Source organism: Agelaius phoeniceus, chromosome 5 (genome assembly GCF_051311805.1).
Source record: "Agelaius phoeniceus isolate bAgePho1 chromosome 5, bAgePho1.hap1, whole genome shotgun sequence".
Lineage (NCBI taxonomy): Eukaryota > Metazoa > Chordata > Aves > Passeriformes > Icteridae > Agelaius > Agelaius phoeniceus.
Genome location: NC_135269.1, coordinates 38,473,302 through 38,496,601, shown reverse-complemented (window position 1 = coordinate 38,496,601; position 23,300 = coordinate 38,473,302). Strand labels below are relative to the sequence as shown.

Genomic DNA, 23,300 nt, shown 5'->3' with positions numbered 1-23,300 from the left:
CCAAGTGGTTGGAAGCCATGGTGGAGGCTGTCCAAATTGTGCTGAACTGAGCCTGTTTATAGGGGTACAAGAGTGTGTGTGCATTAACTACTCTAAGCAAGAACAGAGACTTCAGTTAATATTTTATATTAAGGGTAATTTATTAGCAGTATGAAGCAAAGTCAACATCACTGCATTAAAAACTCATGACACCCTGTAAACAGACCTCCCAGTGCTGTAAGCCATAATGCCAACTTCGCATATCTCTTAAAAACATACTTTTACTGAGCAATAAAGGAAACAGTCATAGCAGCATTTTCTTTCTTGTATAACCTGTCATGGAAGAGTCTGTATCACTAAAGGTATCTATCTCTTACTGAAAGAAATAGAGCAGATAAACAACATATGCAAAAATTTCTGTGTTAATAAAAGACAGACAAATATTTAAAATCCTTACCATTTAATATATGCTACAAAGTTTCTTTTAAAAGTAGAATGACTTACACAATTTACAAATACACTGGATTCAGGTCTGTAGCAGAAGCATGTTCTAAGACAATCAACAGTTTAGGGTAAATACATACACACTGAATAACAGACATTGTGCTCTGCAACTGCTCTGTAAGACCTACAGTAAGTACACATTTAATAGTTAATAGGATGAAGAACATATATTTCCATATAAAATATTAACTGCTTTTGAATATTTTCAAAAACAAGATTTTAAAATTTTTTATTATCTCCTTTTTTTAATCCATAGTTGAACACTTGCAATTTTAGCAGCAAGAATATTATGTGGCCAAGAAACAAGCTCACCACATAATCAGTAATAGCACTTTACAGTACAGTTGACAGTCCATTCACAAGACAGTTTGCAAACGTCAAAGCTTTTATACACTTGTTAAACATTTCTTCTGTAGAAGTCCCAATGTCCATCTGACTGCAGCAGTAGCACATACATACATTCCATATGGCAGATATCAGCATTACAGAATTAAACCCACCTTTAGATACATACACAGAATCCATGTGTAATTTCAGTACAGTACCTTCTTTATAAATCATTTTTGGGAAGCTCGCAATACATTCATACATAGTGAGGGTCCAGCAATCTCTGTGCTTTTGCCAAACCATCCATAATCCTATGAGAAGTTGGCCTCAAAGCCGTCTTTCCCACTGCAGTAGACTCCTTGAAGAAGCTGCTGGTAGGTAATGAAACAGATTACCTCAAGAGACTGACATTTGGTTTTACCCTCTTCGGCTTCACTGGACAGCTTCTGCAGAAAGTCTGCTTTCATACAGACTCAGTGCATGGTGCACAAATTCATACTGCTCGCTGGTCTGAACCATTCCACCCCTGGAAAGGAAACAAACTGCACTGAAATCTTATTTCTTAAGAATGCAACACCCTCCAGCTCCTGCCAGCCCCATGACCACCAGATGACACAAGCCCTTTTCTCAGTTTTTGATTTACAATTTGCTTGAGTAAGTGGGAGATATTTGTCAGAGCAGAATTACTTTCTTCACAGCTTATGGCATCCAGCACATGCCCAACATGAAGAATTCCCGGTTCCATCAGAGTAAGAATTAGAGAAGAAAACATGTGGAATCTACAGTGTTAAAACCTACATTTCAAATTCAGTATATTCAAAGAGAATTTTGCTCAATCACTTGGGCAAGGAAGGCCAGATACATGGATGCAGTATTACCACTGATGGAGCAAGGAAGTATACAGAATCTGGCCTTTCATTTTTGTCCTTCACTAAAAATGTAACCTTCTGTGACCTGCAGATGGCCTGTGCAGAGAACAGCTCTTCCTGTCCTCTTTCTAACGCCTACAATGCATCCTGTCTGAACAGCCACCACCTACAAAATTTTACAGCAGTGAATCATTTCACCACCAACAATGCAAAAGAGTTGAACTTAACCATAAAAAGAATAGTTGCAGCCAGCTTGGATTAAATGCCTACTTCTAATACATTCACCAGGTAACAATTAATTCTTCAGGTCTAAGCATGAGGATCAAGTCCCAGATCTCCAGTACTGGTTACAGTGCAATAGGAAGGAGATGTCCTATAGGAGGTAGGTGGGATAGAAGCATTACCATTTAGCTCTGAAATTAAAGTGAAACTCTTTCTGTCAATACTGAGGTACTCAAGGTCTCCCTTCTCATGGACCAAGGCCTCAAGTTTACTTTATACCACTTCTATTATCTCGTCTGCCAGGGTATTCAAAGCTATCTACTCTGCTTCTAGAAACAAGCCCTTGCTTCCTCCTCAGTGCATCCTGGAGCAGCTAGTTACCTTTGGGATGACGAAAGACCAAATGGCCTTAGTGAGAATGAAGACATTAAGATATGTGTCACATCTGGCTTCAGTTCATTGAAACATTTAAATTTGCGAGGTATTTGGATCCAGAGCACTGTTGGAACCAGATATCTTGCAGGAGCAGGTCTGAAAATCTCATGAGATCCCTAACAACAAATGTAGTACTGATATACCAAGATATTTGAAAAATGGTAAAACTTCCACAACAAGTATTGTCCTTCAGTATTATTGAAGGTTATCTACAACCACCAGGTCCTTTTATTTTCTTCAGTGCTTCTGGATGGCTAAATGGCTATGGCAGGAAAATCATAATTAAAATAGTATGTACTTCTTTAGGCAAGTGAGCAGCAGTCCGTGTTCCTCCAATGAGCTTGGGCAAATATAGAACACCTTTTAGTGAGCCACATGGCTATTTATGATATGCTATTCCTAGGAAGAAAATCACAGGCTATTAAATGGTCCCATCCAGCCCAAAATGAAGCACTCGTAGTTTTGCCAGCAAAGACATCCAGAAATTCTTAACTCTTGGCTGCCTTTTGCCTTCAGCTGCTTTCCTCTGTGCTTGTCCCCTGCCTGGAGATGCAGCAAGATACTAAAGGTGATGGGAAGGCTTTGCTCCAGTCCTCTGTGCTGCCTAGTCTCCTTCCTTCCTCCTGGCTGCTGCATCCTGCTCTGCCCACGCAGCCCCTTCCCAAACAGCTTCCCTCCCTGCCTTCCTCATCAATGTTCCCCCAAGATGTTCTCTAAGGGAGTGCACTTCCCAGGTTAGATCTGCTGTGTCGAAGGGGTGGGGGAAGGGACCACATCCAGGGAGAAGAACTTAGCAGAAAGGGCAGGTTAAAACAATTTTGGCTGCACTAGGCTGTTTGTGGCGGTGATCCTTGCTCCTTCCTCTTCAGTGCTAAAAATCCCAGGAAAGCATGTGTAAGACTGTAGGGGCTGAGCCCAGCACCATGGTGTCTGCCCTGTGTTAGCAGGCACAATTTGGAGGTTATGATGCTTCTGAACCTTGTAAGGGCAAACAGTCCATATCTCTGCCAGCTTAAGGGCATATGAGTCTTAGTCAGAAGTTTAGACTACTTAGCCTTGTCAGTGCCATTATACACGGGATTTATTGAGCCACAGTAGCACAAAATGGTTTGGATTGGTAGGGACCTTAAAGAGTACCTACTTCCAAACCCCCTGCCATGGGCAGGGGTATCTTCCCCTAAGATGAGGTTGCTCAGAGCCCCATCCAACCTGGCTTTAAACACTTCTAGGGATGAAGGTAAAGAATTTCTTCCTATATCTGATCTGAATTTACTCTCTCTAAGTTTAAAGACATTATCTCTTGTCCTGTCATTACAGACCCTGGTCGAAAGGCTTTCTCTGTCTTTCTTATAAGCCCCCTTTCATATTGAAATGCAGCAAAAACATGTCCCCAGATCCTTCTCCAGGATGAACAGCCCCACCTCTCTCAGACTTTCTTCACAGGAGAGGTGTTCTGTCCCTCTGACCATTTTCATGTCCCTTCTCTGGATCCACTGTAGCAGGCCCATGCCTTTTTTGTCCCTGGGGAGCCCAAACCTGGATGCAGCTCTCCAGGTGGGGTCTCACCAGAGCAGAGCAGAGGGGCAGAATCCCCTCCCTGGACCTGCTGGCCACACTGCTTTAGATTCAGCCCAAGATACACTTGCTTTTCTGGGCTCTAAGTGCACACTGCCAGCTCCTGTTCAATTTTTCATCTATCAATATCCCAAGTCCTTCTTACCTTCATTCTTATGCAAGGCTCACATTTAATAGCAGGAATTATCTGTGATCCCAAGACATTGGTTTGTGGAAATGTCTGTGTGGAAGAGCATTTCAGGAGGAAATTTGCTCAAGGAGGGAGGTTTCCTCTCCTATGTCCCTAGTGTTCAGAAGGGATGTAGCCACAGCTACAGCACCTTGGGTGTGCACCCTTTGTCTATTTGCTAGCCTGCACTGTCAGCTACTCTGTGAGCTGCTGGGCTCTCTGCCTCTGAGACTCTTTGGGCTGTTGCTTGGAAGAAACAGACCCTGGTATCCTGAGGGCTCAGGGATTGTGACCATCTTTGCTCGGGTAGCAGTGAGTGCATAAAAGGTCTTTTACCCTGCCCTCTGGCTTGCTGCTAGTGCAGCTGCATGCAGTCTGCTCCAGAATTAATGTGATGCAGGGTTTGGGATTATTTTTTTTTTAACCTGAGGCCATTAGTCAAAACACTTAAACAATGAATTGACGCACACTGAAAACTCTTTTCATCCTGTCTGAGGAGCCAAGAGCAAAGTTATCGGATGTCATTCCAAGAATGTGCCTTTAAGGTTAAGAATGTGCAAAGTTTCTCGATGTCACAGTAAGTCTTGAAGATGCCTCACATCAAACATTTCCTGTTTCTGTTGCAAAATATAAAAAATGAACTGGGAAAAAAAGCAAGCTGAGCAGGCCTGTGGGTCTGTCTTTTTACAAATTCACACAGACCATGGCTGTATTTACATCCTGGGCCAATATTTTGAGTGGATTGTCCATTTTTTCATATCAGCTCAGCGCTGATGATTACTGTCAGATCCATTCACCCCTTAACTTACACTAAACAGCTAACAAGGAAGTGGTACCTGGACATACCCTTCCTAGGAACAGCTCTGTCCTGTCTCAATCTCTGTTGGAGTGCTTATTTAAAACTCTGTTTCCAGGGAGAGTCACATGGGCCATTAATTAAACTGTTTTCCAGCATAACTTTTTGCCACCATATGCAATTTGTCTGGATGCTTGTTTGGTTTTCATTCAACATGCTGGGCAATAGGAATGCATTGGTAAGTCACTACAACACTACTTGTGAGTCCCTCAAGTCAGCTCTTTTCTTTTTCCTATTGCTCGATTCACTTTGGTAGAAATGTGGTCATGGACCCATGTGATAAAAACTCCACATAAGAGTGGACATCCCTGAGTGTGTTGATTCCAAAAATACTCAGTGTACCTCCTCCTAGGCCATCCTACTCTCCTTTCTTTTTTTTTTTTTTTTTTTTTTTTTTTTTTTTATTGAGTGCAATGTGATGCATGAAGAAAAAACTGCTGGCCAGCATATAAATGAATAAATGATGAATAATAAATGAATGAATAATAAATGAATAAATCAGCACTGATCCTGCTCTGCTCATGACTGTACCCCACTGCTAACATTGGCCATCCTGGCAGTGCAACACCATGATGGCCACAGCCAGCTCTTGCAGCCAGGCCTAGTGGGCTTTAAGTTCATTTTGCCAGCTTCATGACATGTGTAATGACCCTGTCTCACACATTAGCTGCCAATGACCACCATTTCAGGACTGTGACAACAGGGGAGGCCAGTCTTATTGAGCTTTGTCCATGTAACAATGACTCTTGGCCACTTTATGGACCCATGATCTGATAGGGCTGGCAGTGGCTACTGTAGTCTTAGGGGCTGCTATGCTTTGCCTTAATAATCATGACTATAAACTGACTGCCTGGTCAGTGAGATTCATTCTGCAATATGCCCAATTGGAAAAAAAAAAAAAAAAACAAGAAAAGAAGACAGGTTTTGGTTACTGAGTTTTATCCAGAAAAATGTCTTTAAAAAGTAAAACAGAGACATACTCTTTGTCTCAGGCAATGCCAGCGAATATGAAGCAAGATCTCTATAGTCTATACAACCTTAAACTTGAAAAAATACAGAAATGTACAAATCACAATATTTAACAATTCTTATAACAAGCTTTGTGTCATGGAAATTGCTGTTATGAATGTTATATTTGGGTCAGATTTCCATTCTCTTTCCAAGTTTATCTAGGATACTAATATGTAAAAGAAAGTTCATTAGGTAGATCCACTCAATAAAATTGTGTTGTCAGTTAATAATGCTGAAAATCTGGGTTGTTTTTTTATGTCTGAAACAGGGATATTAAAAGAGGCAGCTGAGACCAGAGTTTGCTTTCACTTCTCTATAATGGATTGCAAAGCAATGAGAAAAAGATTTTTTCATAATAGAAATACTAAAATGGGGAAGAACTCTTCAAACCTTTCTCAATAAGACAGATAGATATTCAGAAAAGAGGTTTGGAAATTTGCAGTTGGTAATTTAAAACAGAGTAAGCATTTTTCTCTCAGCTATTCCTTCTTATTTTGTCGCTCAGATTTTTAGGTCAATAACTCCCCTTGGAGAATTTTACACTCCGAGTGGCTCATGTCGCACTGTAAAGCTCATATTACAATGTCTAGTATGATGAAGCCATATGGGAGGGGAAGGCAGAGGAGATAATCCATAAATACAGTCAACTGTATGGATTCTGGTCCTTCTGCACTTCATGGTTCCAGTACCTTTCAGAGATTTTTACAACATGAAAAATTCTATATTAACCCTTTGACCTAAGCTATTTTTCAGCATTTGCATCCTATGTATTTTTTTCATTTAAAGAAGACACGCATGTCAGAAGCAGTTAAGATACTTGCAAGGAGATTATATGAACTGTAGCTACAGCAGAAGAGGAGACTCCTCTATTCTTGGTGCAATTCTGTTTATTTACTTTATACAAAATCCTGTTTCTCCAAGCAGAAGAAGAAAGAAAAGTACAACCCAACCAACAGTTTCCACTGTGCACAATATCCACATCCTCCTTCAAAACACAAATCCCTCTTCAGCTATGGTTTCACAAAACAAAGCACTCTGCAACAATGCTGGCTTACACTGTTCCTGCTCCCAAGCTGTGAATTCACTCAGGGAATTGATCTGACTTCAGAAAAGTCTGGAACCAATGCCTCGGTATTTTCTTAGGCTGGGTAAATTTGCCAACTCAATTCAAAAGGACCCCCAGCAAAGCTGATGAAATAGCAACAACACCAGATTTGTCTTTCTCCAGTGCTCAAAGAAGCTACACATTCAGTGAGCCTGGATTTCTTTGTCAACCCAGGCTCAAAATCCCTTGTCTCCAGATTGCCTCACCTCTCTTGTGTCCCAATGGGATGATGCAGACAGCAAGCAGAAAATTTTACTGGGGGAGAAGAGAAGTGGCAAGTGCCCGGCAACTACAGGGCTGTCATTTCATTCAATTTAAGTTTCACCCAGAAAACAATATGATTCCTTATTCAGGACTTAAATGCATATGTTACCTTGATTATTCAGTTAATGTGGTCATAAAAGTCAGCAAAAGCAATGGCAGCCAGTAACATTCAACTGTGAAAATGTTTTCAGAATCATTATTGAATAATTACTGATCATTACCAAATCATTTTGGTAATTATTTCAGAATCACTGACTGATTTGTGGTTCTTCTGGAACTCACCGATCCATTCGTAGTTGGCAGACAATGCTCAATGCATCTACAACTCCCTCTTCCTTTAACTGCTGACAACCAATGGCTGTGGCAATAAAACATCCAGTTCTTCCTATACCAGCACTGAAAAAAAGGCAAAATTTAAAAGGAGAATGAAGTTCACAGATCCAGGAACTACATGGAAAACACTAAATAGTTACGAAAATAGAATAAAAAAAAGAAATTTGGAATTGCTACAACCCACAGTTCCTAGGTGCATGTCCAGCAAGGATGACTTCTCAGCTCACTTTCTTAGAGAGAAATGAAAGTGTGCACTGTTCCAGCAGTCCAGTTGTGGATATCGTGAGGCTTACATTTTTTTCACATTGCTCACAAGTATATGGTAAGAAAACCAAGTTTCATTAGCACTACAAAATCTGAGTACTCTCAGGCCCAGTCCAAGCAAATGATGGAGATATGTACTGAAAAGGAGGAGAAACCAACCTAAAACCAAAATTCAGTAGGGCTTTATGTTTAAAGTCCTCAAAGTATACAGGGGTTCTGCTAACCATACCTCTAACCATGGAGGCAAAAAGGACCTGGACCCATGCTGATGAAGTTAACTCTCTCTCCTGTGATTCTGCAGGATGCTGAAGGACTTGGTGCCATAGCTCCCCAGGTTTTCTTGATGCCTGCTGGGAAACAGCCATTTTGGCTTTTTTTTTTATCCCTGAGGCCTCAACAATTTTGGGAATCTCTGCCCCACTTTCTTGCTTGCTTAAGTAATGTAGAATGCAGTGCACCTCATGGCTTTCATGCTGGATGGCAGGAAAATAGGTGGAAAATGTTAAAAAATTAATTTGGGGTCCAGGTCTTCACTCAGACAAAAAGGGAAGAAACTGTCTGACTGGAAAATGGAGTGTGAGATTTGTAGACCATAGTGAACATATAGACAGCTGAGTTGTGACTGAAGAACCATGAATTTTAATCACAACTGGGATGATATCTTAATCACAATTGAGATGATATCTCCCTTTAATCATTAATAAATTGCTGCCCATGCTTAACGACCTCACTGTCATATCACTCATCTCAGACAGACATCCCATTCTTCTGAAGACCTTCATTACTGAAGATCTGTACTAGAAAAAGGGCAATCTCAATAGCTATCCACAGATTTCTGCATTGTTAGGGAAACTACAATCCCTGATAAATACAGCTGCATAAAATTTGGGAAAGTTTCTTATTCATCACATTCTAGTTTTCAAAAATTATGTGTGGTTCAAATCTGTCTTCCATTTCTCTAAATCTCCTAAATATGGAACTGGGAAGAAATTGTTCAAGATGAAAAGTTCTGATTTAATGTACTTCTAGGAAAAAAATAAATATTATCCCAACTGTAAGAGACGTATCGTCACTGTTATGACACAAGCAAGTAAGAAAATACTGATTTTATTTTTACTTTCTGTTTTGCTTCATCTATTTCTTTCCACCAATATAACAAATCCAGTGCTATTTCCCATTATTTAAATTGCAACATGGGGTAATGAATCAATATAAAGCAATAAAATCAAATTATTAGAAGGTCATCCTCTGGTGCATTATAATTTGTGTGAATAAAGCTCTATTAAGTACTGAAAAACACTTTGTTCTTGAATATCCAACCAACTGCTTTTGTGAAAATGCTCACAAATTGCAGTACTGATGTGTTTTGGTCTCCAAATTTGTACCTGATTCTTGCTCCTCAAAAGTGACTTGCTTTGCAATACGCTTTGCCTACTGGTCACTAAAAAAGTCAATTAACATGAAGAGGAACTGGGGAATTTTGTTTTCCCCCAAACACATTCTTTAGGAGGGCTATTTGATGCAATTTGCTGCAATTTTCTGCAGCCTTGCTTTAGGCAGTCACTTAAGAGAAGGGCTGGCTAATTACCTGCAGTGCACAACAACAGGCCCTCTGCCCAGTGATTCCAGCCTGTCCTGTTCCACGTCCAGCATGAGCTGCAGCAGAGGCTGGGCGCTGTCAGGGGTTTTGTGGTCTGGCCAGGACGTGTACCAGTAGTGCTTCACGCTGCGGGACTGATTCCCTTGCTGGAAAGAACACCAAGACTTTATATGAACAACTGTATTCTTTTTATTTCTTACACTGTTATGGTAAAAAACAGTAAAAATGTTAAGAGAGATTAAACAATTTTTTATATTAGACTTGGAGGATGTAACTGATGTGCTTCCAGGCACACAATTATAAGAAGGGTTTGTGCACCTGAAAACTTGGCCGGTTTTTCCAGCTGTGTATATTCTGTTTTATGACTACTGACTTTTCCAGCTGTGTAAGTTTTGTTCATTTGGCTACTGACTTCATGAGTGTATTGTCAGTTGGGAATTGTCAGATGTCTGTGTTATATCAGCAACAACATCTAGAGAGAATAGCTTGATGTGGGCTTCTGAATGTCTAAATTATCATGTATTTCTATCTTTAAAGGTCATTATAATGTTCTGATTAAATGTTACTAAATGTTACTAAAATTACAAGAGTATTGAAGTTAAAGATGTAGAAGAGCTGCCCTTCTAGATTAACAAGATATCCCAGTTTGTTCAGTTATTTTCTCCGAAAGAGTCTGCTACCACTTACTTCAACAGAGGGCTAAATATGGGCTAGGGTAATTAGTACTGGATGATATAATTTCTGCTCACTTCTCAATGCTGGAGCTGAAACACTATACAAATTTTCCCAATACATTATTTATTGTAATGCTCTATCAGGAGCAGCAGGTCAATCTGATAGCATGAGAGTGTAATAGGGAAGTTAACTCAGAGGAGGAGCATCTGTCCTATTTTGCACAATTAATGTTTAGTGAGAACCAGGAAAGCATGAAGATTTCTTTATATACTTCTTTTTAGCCTCTCACATAGGTTGTAGTTGCACTCAGCACACAACATGAGCAGCGTATCTTTCTTTAGAACGATGCTATGCTAGTTCTGTCATTAACTAAAATCCCTTTACTTTGCCTTGGCAATGCTAAAAGGGCCTCAAAACAAATGCAGTTCAAGAAAATGAAACTTGCACTCTTTTTTGAAGCCTTTTTTATTGCCAGAGTCATACAAAGTGGCAATACAATAAGTATTCCAGTACTTTGGCCTCAACTCTACCTTGCAGCTTCATAGCTCCTCCTGCAAAAATTTACACCCTTTAAAAAAGCCAACACTTTATTGTTAAACACTTGTTTAACTTCATTTAACAATAAAGAAAAGAGAGCATTGTGAATGATGCTTCTCAGATGCAGATTATTACCTTTATTGTAAGCTGACGGACAGTGTAGTTTTTGCATTCTTGCACACTGTTAACAAGGACTTCAACCTTCCCATAGATTCCTCTTTTTTCTGGCCAATAAAGCACACATTTCTGGAAAGCAAGCATCACTGTCATCAAAAAACTGAATCCTGGAGCCATATTCATATCTAATTTTTACACAGAATGTATTTTTCTGCAAAATTCAGATGAATTCAACTGAAGTGTTATTCATGTCAGGAGTATTCCTAGATAAGATTTTGCATAGTTTTTACTGAATGACTTAGGCCTGGTTTTCAGGATCTGAGTTTTACAGTATAGATCTCTTCCACAGAACAATTTGCACAGCTGTTTTTATTCTTAAAAGCTCAGTGAAGTTCAGTTATAGGAATTGTTTTCCACATTCAAAATTAAAGAGTTTTTTTCCTAGAAAACTCCAAAATTCAACTTTTGAAGTTTTGTCTTTCCAAATGGGATTTCCTTCTGAGCAAGAGATTCAAAATTTGTCCTCTGCTCACAAGACTTTTAATCCTATTTACTCTCCTGGGCCCTGATACAAGAAAGCATTTAAATGTGTCTTTAGATCTTACTAAACTCAATTTGACTCAATGTGCATGTTAAAGTATTTTGAAGAACCTGAGTTGTTTTACTGTATCACTTTTTGGAAATTAGTGTTAAAAAAATTCTTCAGTCTTGCAAGAGCTACACAAAATTTTATGCAGAATTCTCAATGAATCAATAGTTTTACACTATTTCAGCAATTTATCTGATGAACTTCTACTAAAAAGAAGATGAAGAAATAGTATTTACAAGGCAAATAATTTTACATTCTCCTTGCAATAGTTTTCTTATATTCTTCACTATTCATTTAAATTAGAGTATCTCCACAGGCTATATGAAAGCAAATATCTCTATTGCATAAATACTTTTCTAGAAATGGATGCTTATTCTCTTAAGAAAATATTTCACATTTTCTGAAATAATGCTGCCCAGTCCCACTCATTCATTAAGTAAAAAGACTCCCCAACATTTAAAGGAAACCTTCTATTTTAATATCCAATACATAGGTATAAAAACCCAACCAACCAAATAAACAAACAAACAAAAAACCCCCAAACCCCAAGAGTACAGTTCTACAATAATAGCAGTCCCAGAAAGACCTTGTTTGTATTTCCTCATAAACTCTTGCTGAAGCAACTGGTATACATGTAGATAGATAATAGCCTACATTATGCAGCAAAACGAAACAATGCCTTTAATATAATCAATTGTCATAAAGCAAAACTTCCAGTAAATATTGCTAAAAATTATCCAGAAAAACAATCAGTGGAATGCAAGGCTTTACCACCAGGTGTGATATTTAAGTTTCTGCTTGATAACCCAATAGTGGATTGAACTGAATCACCTCAGTTGTATAAATGCTTTTCTAAAAATAGATGCTCATTACCTTGATAGTGTAAGGTGTGTGAAAGCCACATTTCCTGAAATAATGCTGGCCTTTCTGACTGGCTTCGTTCAAATCCTGTCTTTTGCAGAACTACTCGAACATCCTAAATTTGCTGTCTCCCCGAAGAGATCAAGAATGGCAATAAAATACTCAGAAATTTGTATGAAAAATAGTGTTCACAAGTTCCACAGTCTACCCATGTGACACATAGAGTTACTATCATCTGCCAGATCTCCAGTTCATGCCCCTCCCTGGGAGTGTAGTTTTCAGTGCTAATATGGGAAAAAGAAAAGTCTAAATACACAATTGTGCCCTGACAATCAACAATAGTTGAGTAAACTCCTGAGACTTCTTGATAAATGTGAGCATGCAATGCTCACTACAAAACCTTCAGGCACTCCAGAGGAGTGTTTTTCTTGACTCTTTCCCAGAACTGGAATTGGCAACTTGTGCTGGGTGGACAATGAAATGTAGCTGTTCATTAAAATAACTTTCATTTAACAGTCTGTCTACATTTAGTGAGATACAATGGATTATTTTTAACACTGTTGCTGTGCATCCTTTAAAAATACTGCTTGTTGCTGCTTTAAAAATAGCCTTGAAAATACAGGTGGGATAAGCTGATGCAAGCACTTCCAAGGAGTGGGGAATGAACATGTTTTTGAAACTTAACTGAAAAAAGGGAAGAAAGACGGTAGTAGGAGTGATAAATTATCAGATATACATAAAAGAATATACAAAATCTCAGGACCATAATAAAAAAAGTAAACTGCCTCAAGCTGTTACTTGTACATAAAAGAAAATTCTTCTCTGGTAGGAACATTTAAAACCTGTTCAAATATCTGATATAGTGGATGAAGTGTCTGGTGTCCAGCTTCATATGTGCAAGCAGTAAAAACTCACTGAACACAGTATTTATCAGAAACAACCAAACATGGCCCCTCCCCACCCCCAACTAAACATTCCCTGACAAACAGGAAGTTTATACAAGAAACACTCTCTCACATGACTTTTAATTGATTTCAGCCTTTGCCCTTCCCCCCTGCGACAGGGCTGCAGGCTTGGGTTTCCTTCCATTCCCTCTCCTGTCTCCTGGCATGCCCTATGCCATGCCCACTGGGTGCCAAGCTTCATGGGACTGCTCCTGAGGTGGATCTCCATAACTGAGTGGGATCTGGCCCTGCCATGGTCTGGGGCTGGCACCTGTGATTTACCACAGTCAATGTTTTCAACTTGCCAGAACTGTGCCTACTGCAGCCTGGTGCCCAGCTCTGCCAAATGGAGGGAGGCTGCCCCAGGTGTTTACTGCCTTTACATTCTCTGGATTTGAACCCTGAACAAAATGATTTAAAAAATTCTCAAATATTTGTGCAGTTGCTTAACTTCAACTCTGCTTCTGGAGTATTTCTCCATATAGCTATGCCTGTAAATTTATACATTAAAGGTACCAATAACACAACAGTAAGGAATAACAACAGCAAAGCTTCAATTCCAGAATCCCTTTTTACTCCTGCCCTCTATTTACTGTCACTACCAACTCAAGCATGAGAGGTACACTTTAGGGGCTTGCAGGATTTGCCTTCATATACTGAAATCCTCACAGTTAGCACTAAATCTTCCTAAGTTTTTTGAAAACCTGTATATGGTACCAACACTCAACTTTAATAAGTAATCTTCAAGGAGGTTTATGTGAAGTCTGTAAAAGGTAGGATTTCTGAATTCCAAAATCTACTTGGCTGTACATATGTAGACCATATATAGACCAACTGGGAAAAAATGTTACATGAAATATGGCATGAGCTTTAAACAGTGAGTTAACAAGATTGTCCTAGATAATTACTAGATTATCTAATTACTAACAAGATTTGCATTATCACAGTAATCTGATGTATCAGGCAGTATTAGTTCTCTATTCTTGCAGAATGTTGTACAAGATTCTTTACTTACACTTTCCAAAATGTTTCCTGTTTAACAGGTAATGTTGCTAGTAAGTTTTGAAGGCAGAATAAATGCTGATTATTGATGTAGTACATAGGTCAATGACAAAAATCAGCTGATACAACAGAAGTCTATAAATTTCTCTATGAAATTATATATATATATGTATATATATTTGACTGTGACATTCTTACATCCCATGTATTAATCTAAATTCCACTGCTCAGTTGTTTCAACTAAACTCAGTAATATATGAAAGTTGTATGTGCCTTGTGTGTAAAGCTTTGAAAGACTGTGTCCTAGAATATTAGTACAGAATTAGAGATGGTCACCTTCACTTAGTGATTTATCTCATTCTCTCAAAATGGGATGGATCACCCTCTGGAGGTGACTACTGCTCTTCAGTGACCACAAAGGGTACCTCAGTCACTAGATGAGATGTGTTTTTCCTCATAGTAACTCCAAAATCATGGCCTAGTTTCCAAGTTTCTCACCAGTTATTCAGGTAGAAGCTCCTTTGCTCTGGACTCTCCTTGCACAGGGAGATTTTCAATTTGTTCAGACATTCTGCAGTTTTGGGGACAGGTTTTACAAATTCTGCATGTTTCCTTTGTACAGCTGAAATATTTTTCTCAGCACTCTATGCTCATCTCTTAATCAATCTTGCAAAAACTCATACTTACTACAGCAAGTCTAAACCATTTTTTCATCTAAAACATGGAAGTAACCCTATAGTAACCTTTAAACATCATAATTTTGCACAATTCCCATCACTAATGCAAATTTGTTACATCAGTATCTTGAACTAGGACACTAATATCCCAAATAATTTTTTGATGCAAAATAAATTATTTTATTGTTGAGATTAAGGTTTTTCATGTGTCTGTTATTTGAGAGATCCTTTATTATACATTACTTGAAGACTGAGTGGTGTTACACCAACTGAAGAATATGGCCTATAGGCAAGAGTCAGGTATGGAGGTTTATTTGTTCAGGAGTGAACGTGGATGAGTGGATAAATATGCTTGCAGATATGAAGGTACTTGTATGTCTGTATACTGCAGATGTACCTCCCTGAAAATGATGGAAATAAAGCAGACCCCAGAAAGGAAAAAATACCAAGTGTTACTATGCTAAATAAGATCTGCTTTTGCCTTCTCTATAGAGGGCAAGTATTTAGCAGTGAAGATAATACACTGAGCAAGGCCAGTAAGAGTTTGCTTTCTTTTCAATGGCAAGCAAGGTATCAAGAGGAACCTGCTGACAGTGGGAGAGCTCCTAAGGTTTCTAGACAGGACAGCTTGCACAAACACAGCCTCTCTATATAGCCTGGGAACAACTTGAGATTCCTCACCCTTTCTATGTGGAGGAAATTACCATTGCCAGGCACAACAATGCCTATAAACACCAGTGGCTAGAGCCTGCGTAACTCAGGTAAACACAGAGCTTCCTGACATGATGAAAACCACTGGGCACTTCTTTCAAGTCATTCTTCTTACACAGTGTCAGATGTGAGTGTTTAAACAGTCAGCATTTCCTCAGTGAAATACTTACTCTTTTGGTCTATTAGCTTGGTCCATTGCTATGCTTTCATGATGAATCCTAAATGTGGGATTCTGAACACCTCTTTGAACAGTCTAGTGCAAAATGGCACCTGGTTTGGGAATAGGTCTTGGGACATTTTACAGGACCCACCTACTTTTCATATACAGTTTCTTAAAATCCCCTGGATTTTAAGTTCATGTTAGAAGTCCAAACTCATGCTGAGAAAGAGGGAAGCAACAATCAAGGGCAGAAAAAGAAGACTATGTCTACTGTGTTCATATTTAAATGGAGCAGTGAGTTTGAGCCCTGGGAATGCACTCAGACTCTTGGTCCTTGATCACTCAGACTAGAAACTTTGCCTGAATAAACTCTGTTGCTCTACCATCATGCACCTGAGTTTGAATAGCAGGGGTGTGAGTATAGCAGGAGAAATACAGCCCTGGTACTTAGGTGGCTGTGTGCTGAGATGTGATTGAAGCACCTACCTGGAGCTGGGAATCATTACTAAGTCTGGACTCAAGGAGAAAGTCCATCTCCTTTATTTCTGACTCTCTCTTGCCCACAAGCCCTGTAAGCCACTTCTTTAGCATTCAGTCTCCAGAACAGGTTTTTTATTGGCCTTCTGCATGAGAGAGTGATTTTTGTTTGTAATTTTTGGTAGTCAGAAATATGGGCACTGGCACTATCAAAGAAAGCCTGACAAAAATTTACATGATTACTAAATAAAGATATTGAAGATATAGTTTGGAATTGATGCAAAGGTCATGGAATGCATAACAGGCAGTTAGTTGGCCATTGGCCACTAAAATAAAATTGTCAAGTCTAATTGATACCGAGGTAAAGAGTATAATTTCAATTCTGTCTAAGTTCCTCTGTGGTGTTGGCATCTGGGAGCCCAAAGTGTATTTCTGGGATGGTCCAGAAGATTTGTAACATTGGGAATGGATTAAATCCCTGGCATTATAGCAAAGTGCAAACTTCAGCCGTGTCAAAAAAACCCCTGCTAATCACAACATTAACCATCTAGTCTTTATATACCAGAACATAAAAACAAAGTACAGAGGTGACCAACAGATAAGTGAAGCGTTTCTTAAAAATTAGGAAGCCAACAGCACGGATCTAGAAAATGGAATTCTTTTTTGTAATACATAATGTCCTACAATGGCTATGCTATTACACTTGATGTACTTGGCTACCCTCATTATTTTTCACATAGCTTATTAATAGATTATTTAAGAAGCAGTTATCTGCTAGCTTCCTTCTGTATCTTCTAAAGTCCCTTCTACAGTATGCAGCTACAGGAATAATTTCTCAGTTTTGCCAGTTGTCATACCTCATTTTTTTCTTTCAGCTTTGTGATCATAACAATGACAGGGCTGTCTTCTTGCCAAACCATCTGCCAGAAATCATTCACGGTATTAATCATGGGTCCCTGAGTTGCAATGAAAGCCTTCTCTTTACCTCCATATCCCTAGTTTAGAAACAGACACAAAAGCATTTACTTTAAATTCATGTGATCAATCTATATTGCAGGTGAATAAAAGAACAGAAGGGGCAGAAAAATTAACCTGGAAAAGAAAAAAAAAAAAAACTGAAAGAAGTTACTACTAAAAGTAGAGCAGATCAGAAATTTTTCAGTAGAACAGTTTTTTCTCTGGAAACCAATCTGATGAACTCCTGAGAATACAACAATTCCTCTCAAATTTCCCTGCTTATTTGGCTTCTTTTAGATAACTCCCTTCTTCAAGTTATTGGGACTTTCCTCATCCAGTGGTACTTTAATCTATAATTTAAATTGCAGCAGTGTTTTCAAGCTAGTTTATAGTCAATAAGCCACAGGAAAGAAAAGAAGAACTAAAAAACTCATAATTACAAAGACTCTGCTATACATGTTTTCTAAGGAAGAAGAGCCTTTATGAAACTTTATAGGAAGGACAACATATATAGGGAGTATAGGGAGTTCCAAGACACACATGAGTGTTCAGGAAGTCAAAGAAAGGTCAGAAAAACAGTGAGGAAGCAGAAGAGAGGGAAAGACAAGAAGAAATGGGAAAAACAAGACATATCTTCTTATTTTTTGCATGAAAAGGAGAAGTTATGGTTTTGTGCAGTGACAGGGTGCCCAGCAGTAATGCAGGAGAGAGCCTGGCAATGTCTGAAGGGAATGAGTGAATGGAAAACAGCATGAGGTGATGTGGGATTCTCTGGCCTTGAGTCTTCCTTTTGGGAGCCTTTCTTCATGACAGCTGCTACTCATTGCATGAACCAGTGGGATAATCCTGAGCTGGCACAAACTGTCCTCCAGCCACTCACCAATCTGCCTGAACATACTTTGTCCAAGCCAGGTCTGTCAGGATCCCAGCAAGCCCAATGATTTTGTATACATGGATGTGAAATTTCATTTCATTTCATTGCTGGGTTGCATTTTTATCCACAGTTGCTGGTGTTAGTAGCAGGAGGAATCACCATATGTGAGAGTGAAGGGTGCTGGCATAGGGAAAAGAGAGACCTCAGAGGACTCAACATATGGCCTGGCTCTTGGATATGAGGTCACTGCTGTCCAAATAGAACCACTCTGCTTACTTACATGATGATGTCTTCATAAGAAATGATGAAAGTACAGGATGCAAAGTCAGGTAGGGTAAGGGGCATGGTGCTGTGTACCTACACATTATATACTGTTAATTAAAGAAGCAACATCATTGTAGAGCTCTGTGGCCAAATTTTCATTGCACTATTACTTTTATTCCAGGTGAGGGTCTGGATAATAACTCTATAGAAAACATTTAATTTTGTAGGTAGAGGATTATACTACTAAAATATGACTGAATTAGTTTCTTTGTAGTCTATTTAGCATATATTCTGTCATGAGTTCAAGAAAGCTCTGTGTGCAGGTGTGTGTGTCTGTGTGTGTGATCAAGGACTATAGCACACCTGACACTTAGAAATACTGCTTTTGATCAGGATTCATGCTGGTTATGTCATTGTGTCATGTGACCAGTGAATGGCTGTGTTCTGGGCACATGGGAATATTTAACTTGTCTGTTTTTGTTCCTTTTCACAAACTTGTTACAGTATTTATTTAATTACTTAACTGTTAATTTCAGGACTATCAATTGGTATCTTGAAAGTACTGGTATGTGTCACTGTTAAAAGGTAGCCCTCTTTACTATAAGGCAGTAGGTCAATATGAAACAGTAAATACAAAAGTAAACAGTAATGAACGTGTTTCTTAATGTTTTTTATAAACTACTTGGTAATTTTTTTTTTTATTAAAAGCATTTCTGTACATTCATGACTTTGTGCTTTTTGTTAGAAATGGCTTATGAAACTACTTCTATCACACATATGCAGACAAAAAGACCTGGAATTATCAATGAAGATGGTAAGAATAAAATAAGTGGCACCTCGGCAAACCCAGCTATTCACATGGCAAATAAAATATTTTCTCAAAAGTACATGAAGAGTGTACATTTACTTACCCTAATGTAGTTAGCATTTATGTAGGTACTCAAGGAGTCAGATGGATTTTTTGGTTTCAAATACACTCTGCTTAGAGGATCTAAGAGCACAAGGAAGATGGAAATTAATAAGAAAACCCATAGTTAGAAGATTTCTAAAGAGAATCAAAGACTTTCTGAAGGAAAAAACCTACTGTTATTTGGGGCTGTCAAGCAGTAAAGAATTACACACCAAATACTTCCCTCTGCAAAGGATCATCCCATGTAACTAAAGCAGCCCTGTATGGCACAGTGCTGGGCTGTGCAGAACCAACACTGTCAGACCCAGGCAATGCCCAGTAAGGCTGGGTCTGCCCGTGCTGCTCTTGAGCTGACCTGCCCAGACTGTCTCTGAAACCTGTGTCCTGTCATTGGACAGTGGCTCATAATTATACCAAGCTCTTTGAACTTTGGTACTTTGGTCAGAAGCTGTAGTGTTCAGTGACTGCACTGGACAGTTGGATTTAAATTAAGAAAAGATTCTTCTGCCTGGGATGAAATAAAATATACATTTATTACACCACTTTAAGTTGACTGTAAGGAGCTTGACTAGGTAATCAGTATCCTTCCCTTCAGTCCTGTGTCCTCATCTGATACTATTTGTGACCATTCATGTGTACTGGACTAGAGACACAATGCCAAAATAGAGGAACATTTTTCATCACACTCTTCTTTCCTTCAGTGTTGGATGCTCTAGAATGGAGTGGGGGCTGGTTCTATTGAGAAAAGAGCTGGGGGTTATTAAATCCCTCCTGAAAAGGAAGGTTTTGCTTCTTGATGATGTGACCCCACCCCATGCGGTACCATTTTGGAATTAAAGCAGCATATTCTCAAGTATACAATGTAACAGAAAGGGGGAAGCAGGCAGAGAGCAAGATGCCTATGTTGGGGCTTCCTAGGGACACTTGACTTTCTTCACACTTTTTCTGAAAAAAATATTCTACCACCAAAAAAATGATACTGAAATATTTCCATGCTGAAAAAAATCTTTTCTTCTGACAATTTGCTTAAATACTTAGTTATAATCAGCAGGGCTTTTTGACAGTATACAGACACATCAGTTTGGAAGTAGTCTCTGGATAGCTCCTCTGCTGAGTGCAATCTAGGCAATGCATTTAAAGATACATATGTGGGCACTGAACTGGAAAGAGATACAAAAACACTGTTTAGTGTGTGGCCCTGCTGTTTACACAAAAAATATAGAACTGATGTATATACATATGCTGCAGCAAAACCTAGTATTTTCAGAGTTGCTTCTGGATTTCTTTTGTGACTTTTCATTCTCTTCCTAAGAACACAATAAAACCTTTGCAAACCAGAGGAAGAGGAGGGATGATCCCAAACATACTTTATGTCCTTTTTCCACTGGAGGTCATGGGAGCACCTTGGACAGGAGTGGAGGCTTTGTAGAACCCAGGATAATGTTTTGAAAGTATGTTTCTTAAAATATGCAAATGACTGCATGACTTCAAGGTCTGCACATGGAAGTCTTATCTTCTGTGGTTAATAGCACTACGTGAACCCTAATTAACTTGTGTTAAAATATCTTTGCACTAGTTTTCCTAACTTTTTTCACTTAGAGCTTTTTTTTCCTTTAAAAATATGAGGACAGGAAACCTCTCATTTCTTTTCAGCACAGAGTGGTTATTAGCCATTTCCACAAATGCCTCAGGCTACGTGGCCTTGAAAAAACACCCGCTTCCTCTAGCTCACACAATGCCTCTGATTCTGGTGTTGCTTGACCCCTACCTTAAAAAACCTCTTCCAAGCAGACCCAACATCCAGTTTAATTGCCATGTCTTGAGATAAATGCCTCTGTTACTAGGGAGCAGCTAAATCAGCTTCACAATTTCTGAGACCTCCTTCCAACTCCAATCAATGAAACAAACACTGCTTCCGAACAGGAATCTTTTATAAATTAACAGTCATGATCAGTTATGAAATAGGCAAGTGCTGTAAACTGAGCCCTGAGAAGAGGAAAGCCTGAGCAATGCTAAAGATCCAGACCACTAGGCAATCATCAGACACAAATGGAAGTCATTAGCTTCCTCCTGAATGACAAATACCTTGGACATAATAATCTTATCCTTAAGGATGGCAAAGTCTTGGAGTCTGAAGCTACAGCAGAAAGACAGATGTTGACTGCAAGGTAGAATTCATCAATGTCTATAAAGTATCTGAAAATGCACTGGTGCTGCTAAACACTTATAATTACTAATAAAATATGTCTTCTATAGTTTTAACTGAGGCAAAATTACTGCTGTTTTTTCCCATGTATCTAGGAAGTCTGGGATAGTTCTCTCAGTAGACTAGAAGGTGCTTCTTCTAACTCCACCTTTAACAAATTAATGTTGTCCTGAATTTATAATGTTGGAGGAATAGGAGGGTGTTAGAGGGAATGTAACTTGCCTCCATGAGAGTGGCTGGTGCAGGGAACAAGCAGGGTTATACGGTAATAGTGCTGGACAGCCTCCTGCCATGCCATGGATACTGGAGGATCATTCACTCCATGAACTCCATTGGTGCTTTCATTAGGGAGCAGAACTGGAGCAAATATGACTGTTTGTAGTCAGGACTGGGAAGTGAAAGGGAGCTCAAAAATTTCAGCATCAGGAGAATAGTTTTCCAGCATCTGTTTATATGCTTTCATAATAAAATGCTTTGATCATATGATTTAACCTTCTCCTTGTCTTTAGTGGAATGTCAGAGCGAGTGTTAGCACAAGCCACAGATTGTGGGCTTCTGGGTCTGACCCCCTACGTGGTTTCTATCTTCTGTTAGTGTGAATCTGCTGCTCTGCCCAGGGTATTTTCATACAGCCTTTTGACTTAAGGTTAATCTTCAGAGAGGGACAGGGTATGGTAAACTAATGGATGTGTTGCACATAAAAGATACCCACAGAATAGTGTTAATCCACTTGCTCCTTTGTAAGCAAAAGTCCATGCATACTCTGAAATACCACAGGAATTCTGCTTCTGGTTTGAGATGGACAAGTGAGACAGGAAGTAGGAAATATGTAGGGCTGAAGAAGTAGCAGGAGATATAGGAGAAGATAGTAGGAAGCTGAGGTCCTGCTACAAGGACATGTAGTGGGGGCTGCAGGAGACAAGCAGGCAAAGGTGAAGATGTAGAGTAAGAGGATGAGGAATGAGCAGCAGGGCTGCTATTCTGCCACAGGAATGTGGCTGTAGTGAGAGACTGGGAAATCGGTGTGCAGGACTGGAAACCTGCTCAGAGGGTGTCAGAAATACTGTAGATTGGTGGCAGAGGGAATGCAGCTAAAGATACAGCACAGGGTTTAACAGGAGCTATGGGTGGGATCACGGTCAGGAGGAAGGATGGAGAAATACTGATCTTAGGGAACTGCTTAGCTGCTCAACTCTGATCCCACACTGGCCCCTCAGTAGTTGAATTAGAACATGATTGTCATGCAATTAACATTAGAGAACTTAAAGCAGCAGCCTGGTGTTTGCATAAGAGTGTTGGCTATGTTCTGCTGCAACTGAAACATCTGTCATAGAAATGTAACATCTCCTGTACTTTGTAGTTTTCCATATACAATAATTTTCAATAGGCATTAGTTGTATTTCACATGAGTGTGTCTGGCTGGGTGGTATCTGCTAACATAAACCTGCCCTCATGCACCCTGTCACGGAATTATCTCTTAGAAAATGAGAATATCCACTACAGCACAGAGGGTGGAGCTGGCAGGACTGGGCATTTTTAGGATGTCACTTGTCATCACAGGTGCCCCGACTCAGGAGACGCACCCAGTGCTGGGAATGGAAAAGCTGATGCGGGTGTACAAAGCAGAGGGTTGATATCATCTGAGCAGGAAACCAGGAAAGCTGCTCTATTTAATCACTCAAATCATTTCCAAACCCTCTCAGACTGGGTGTGGGGTACACGAATATTTATTATGAGCATGTGCCTCAATCCTCAAAATATCTTTGAAAAAACCTGGTGCTAACATACACCAAACATTCTGATTTCTGTCAAGGATGGTTACAAAG

General features: G+C 39.3%; 1 protein-coding gene across 1 annotated transcript in view; it reads right to left on the bottom strand.

Annotated features, from left to right (window-relative positions):
• Positions 1-115: 115 nt before the first annotated feature.
• PTPRR (protein tyrosine phosphatase receptor type R) overlaps positions 116-23,300 on the bottom strand; it is a 138,421-nt gene continuing 115,236 nt past the window's right edge. Inside the window, exons 9-14 of the mRNA XM_054631446.2 lie at positions 19,270-19,349; positions 17,121-17,258; positions 10,861-10,971; positions 9,502-9,659; positions 7,599-7,712; positions 116-1,336 (exon numbers count right to left, since the gene is read on the bottom strand). Coding sequence (XP_054487421.1) covers positions 1,243-1,336; positions 7,599-7,712; positions 9,502-9,659; positions 10,861-10,971; positions 17,121-17,258; positions 19,270-19,349 — 695 coding nt within the window. The 3' untranslated portion in view covers positions 116-1,242. The remainder of the gene's footprint in view (positions 1,337-7,598; positions 7,713-9,501; positions 9,660-10,860; positions 10,972-17,120; positions 17,259-19,269; positions 19,350-23,300) is intronic.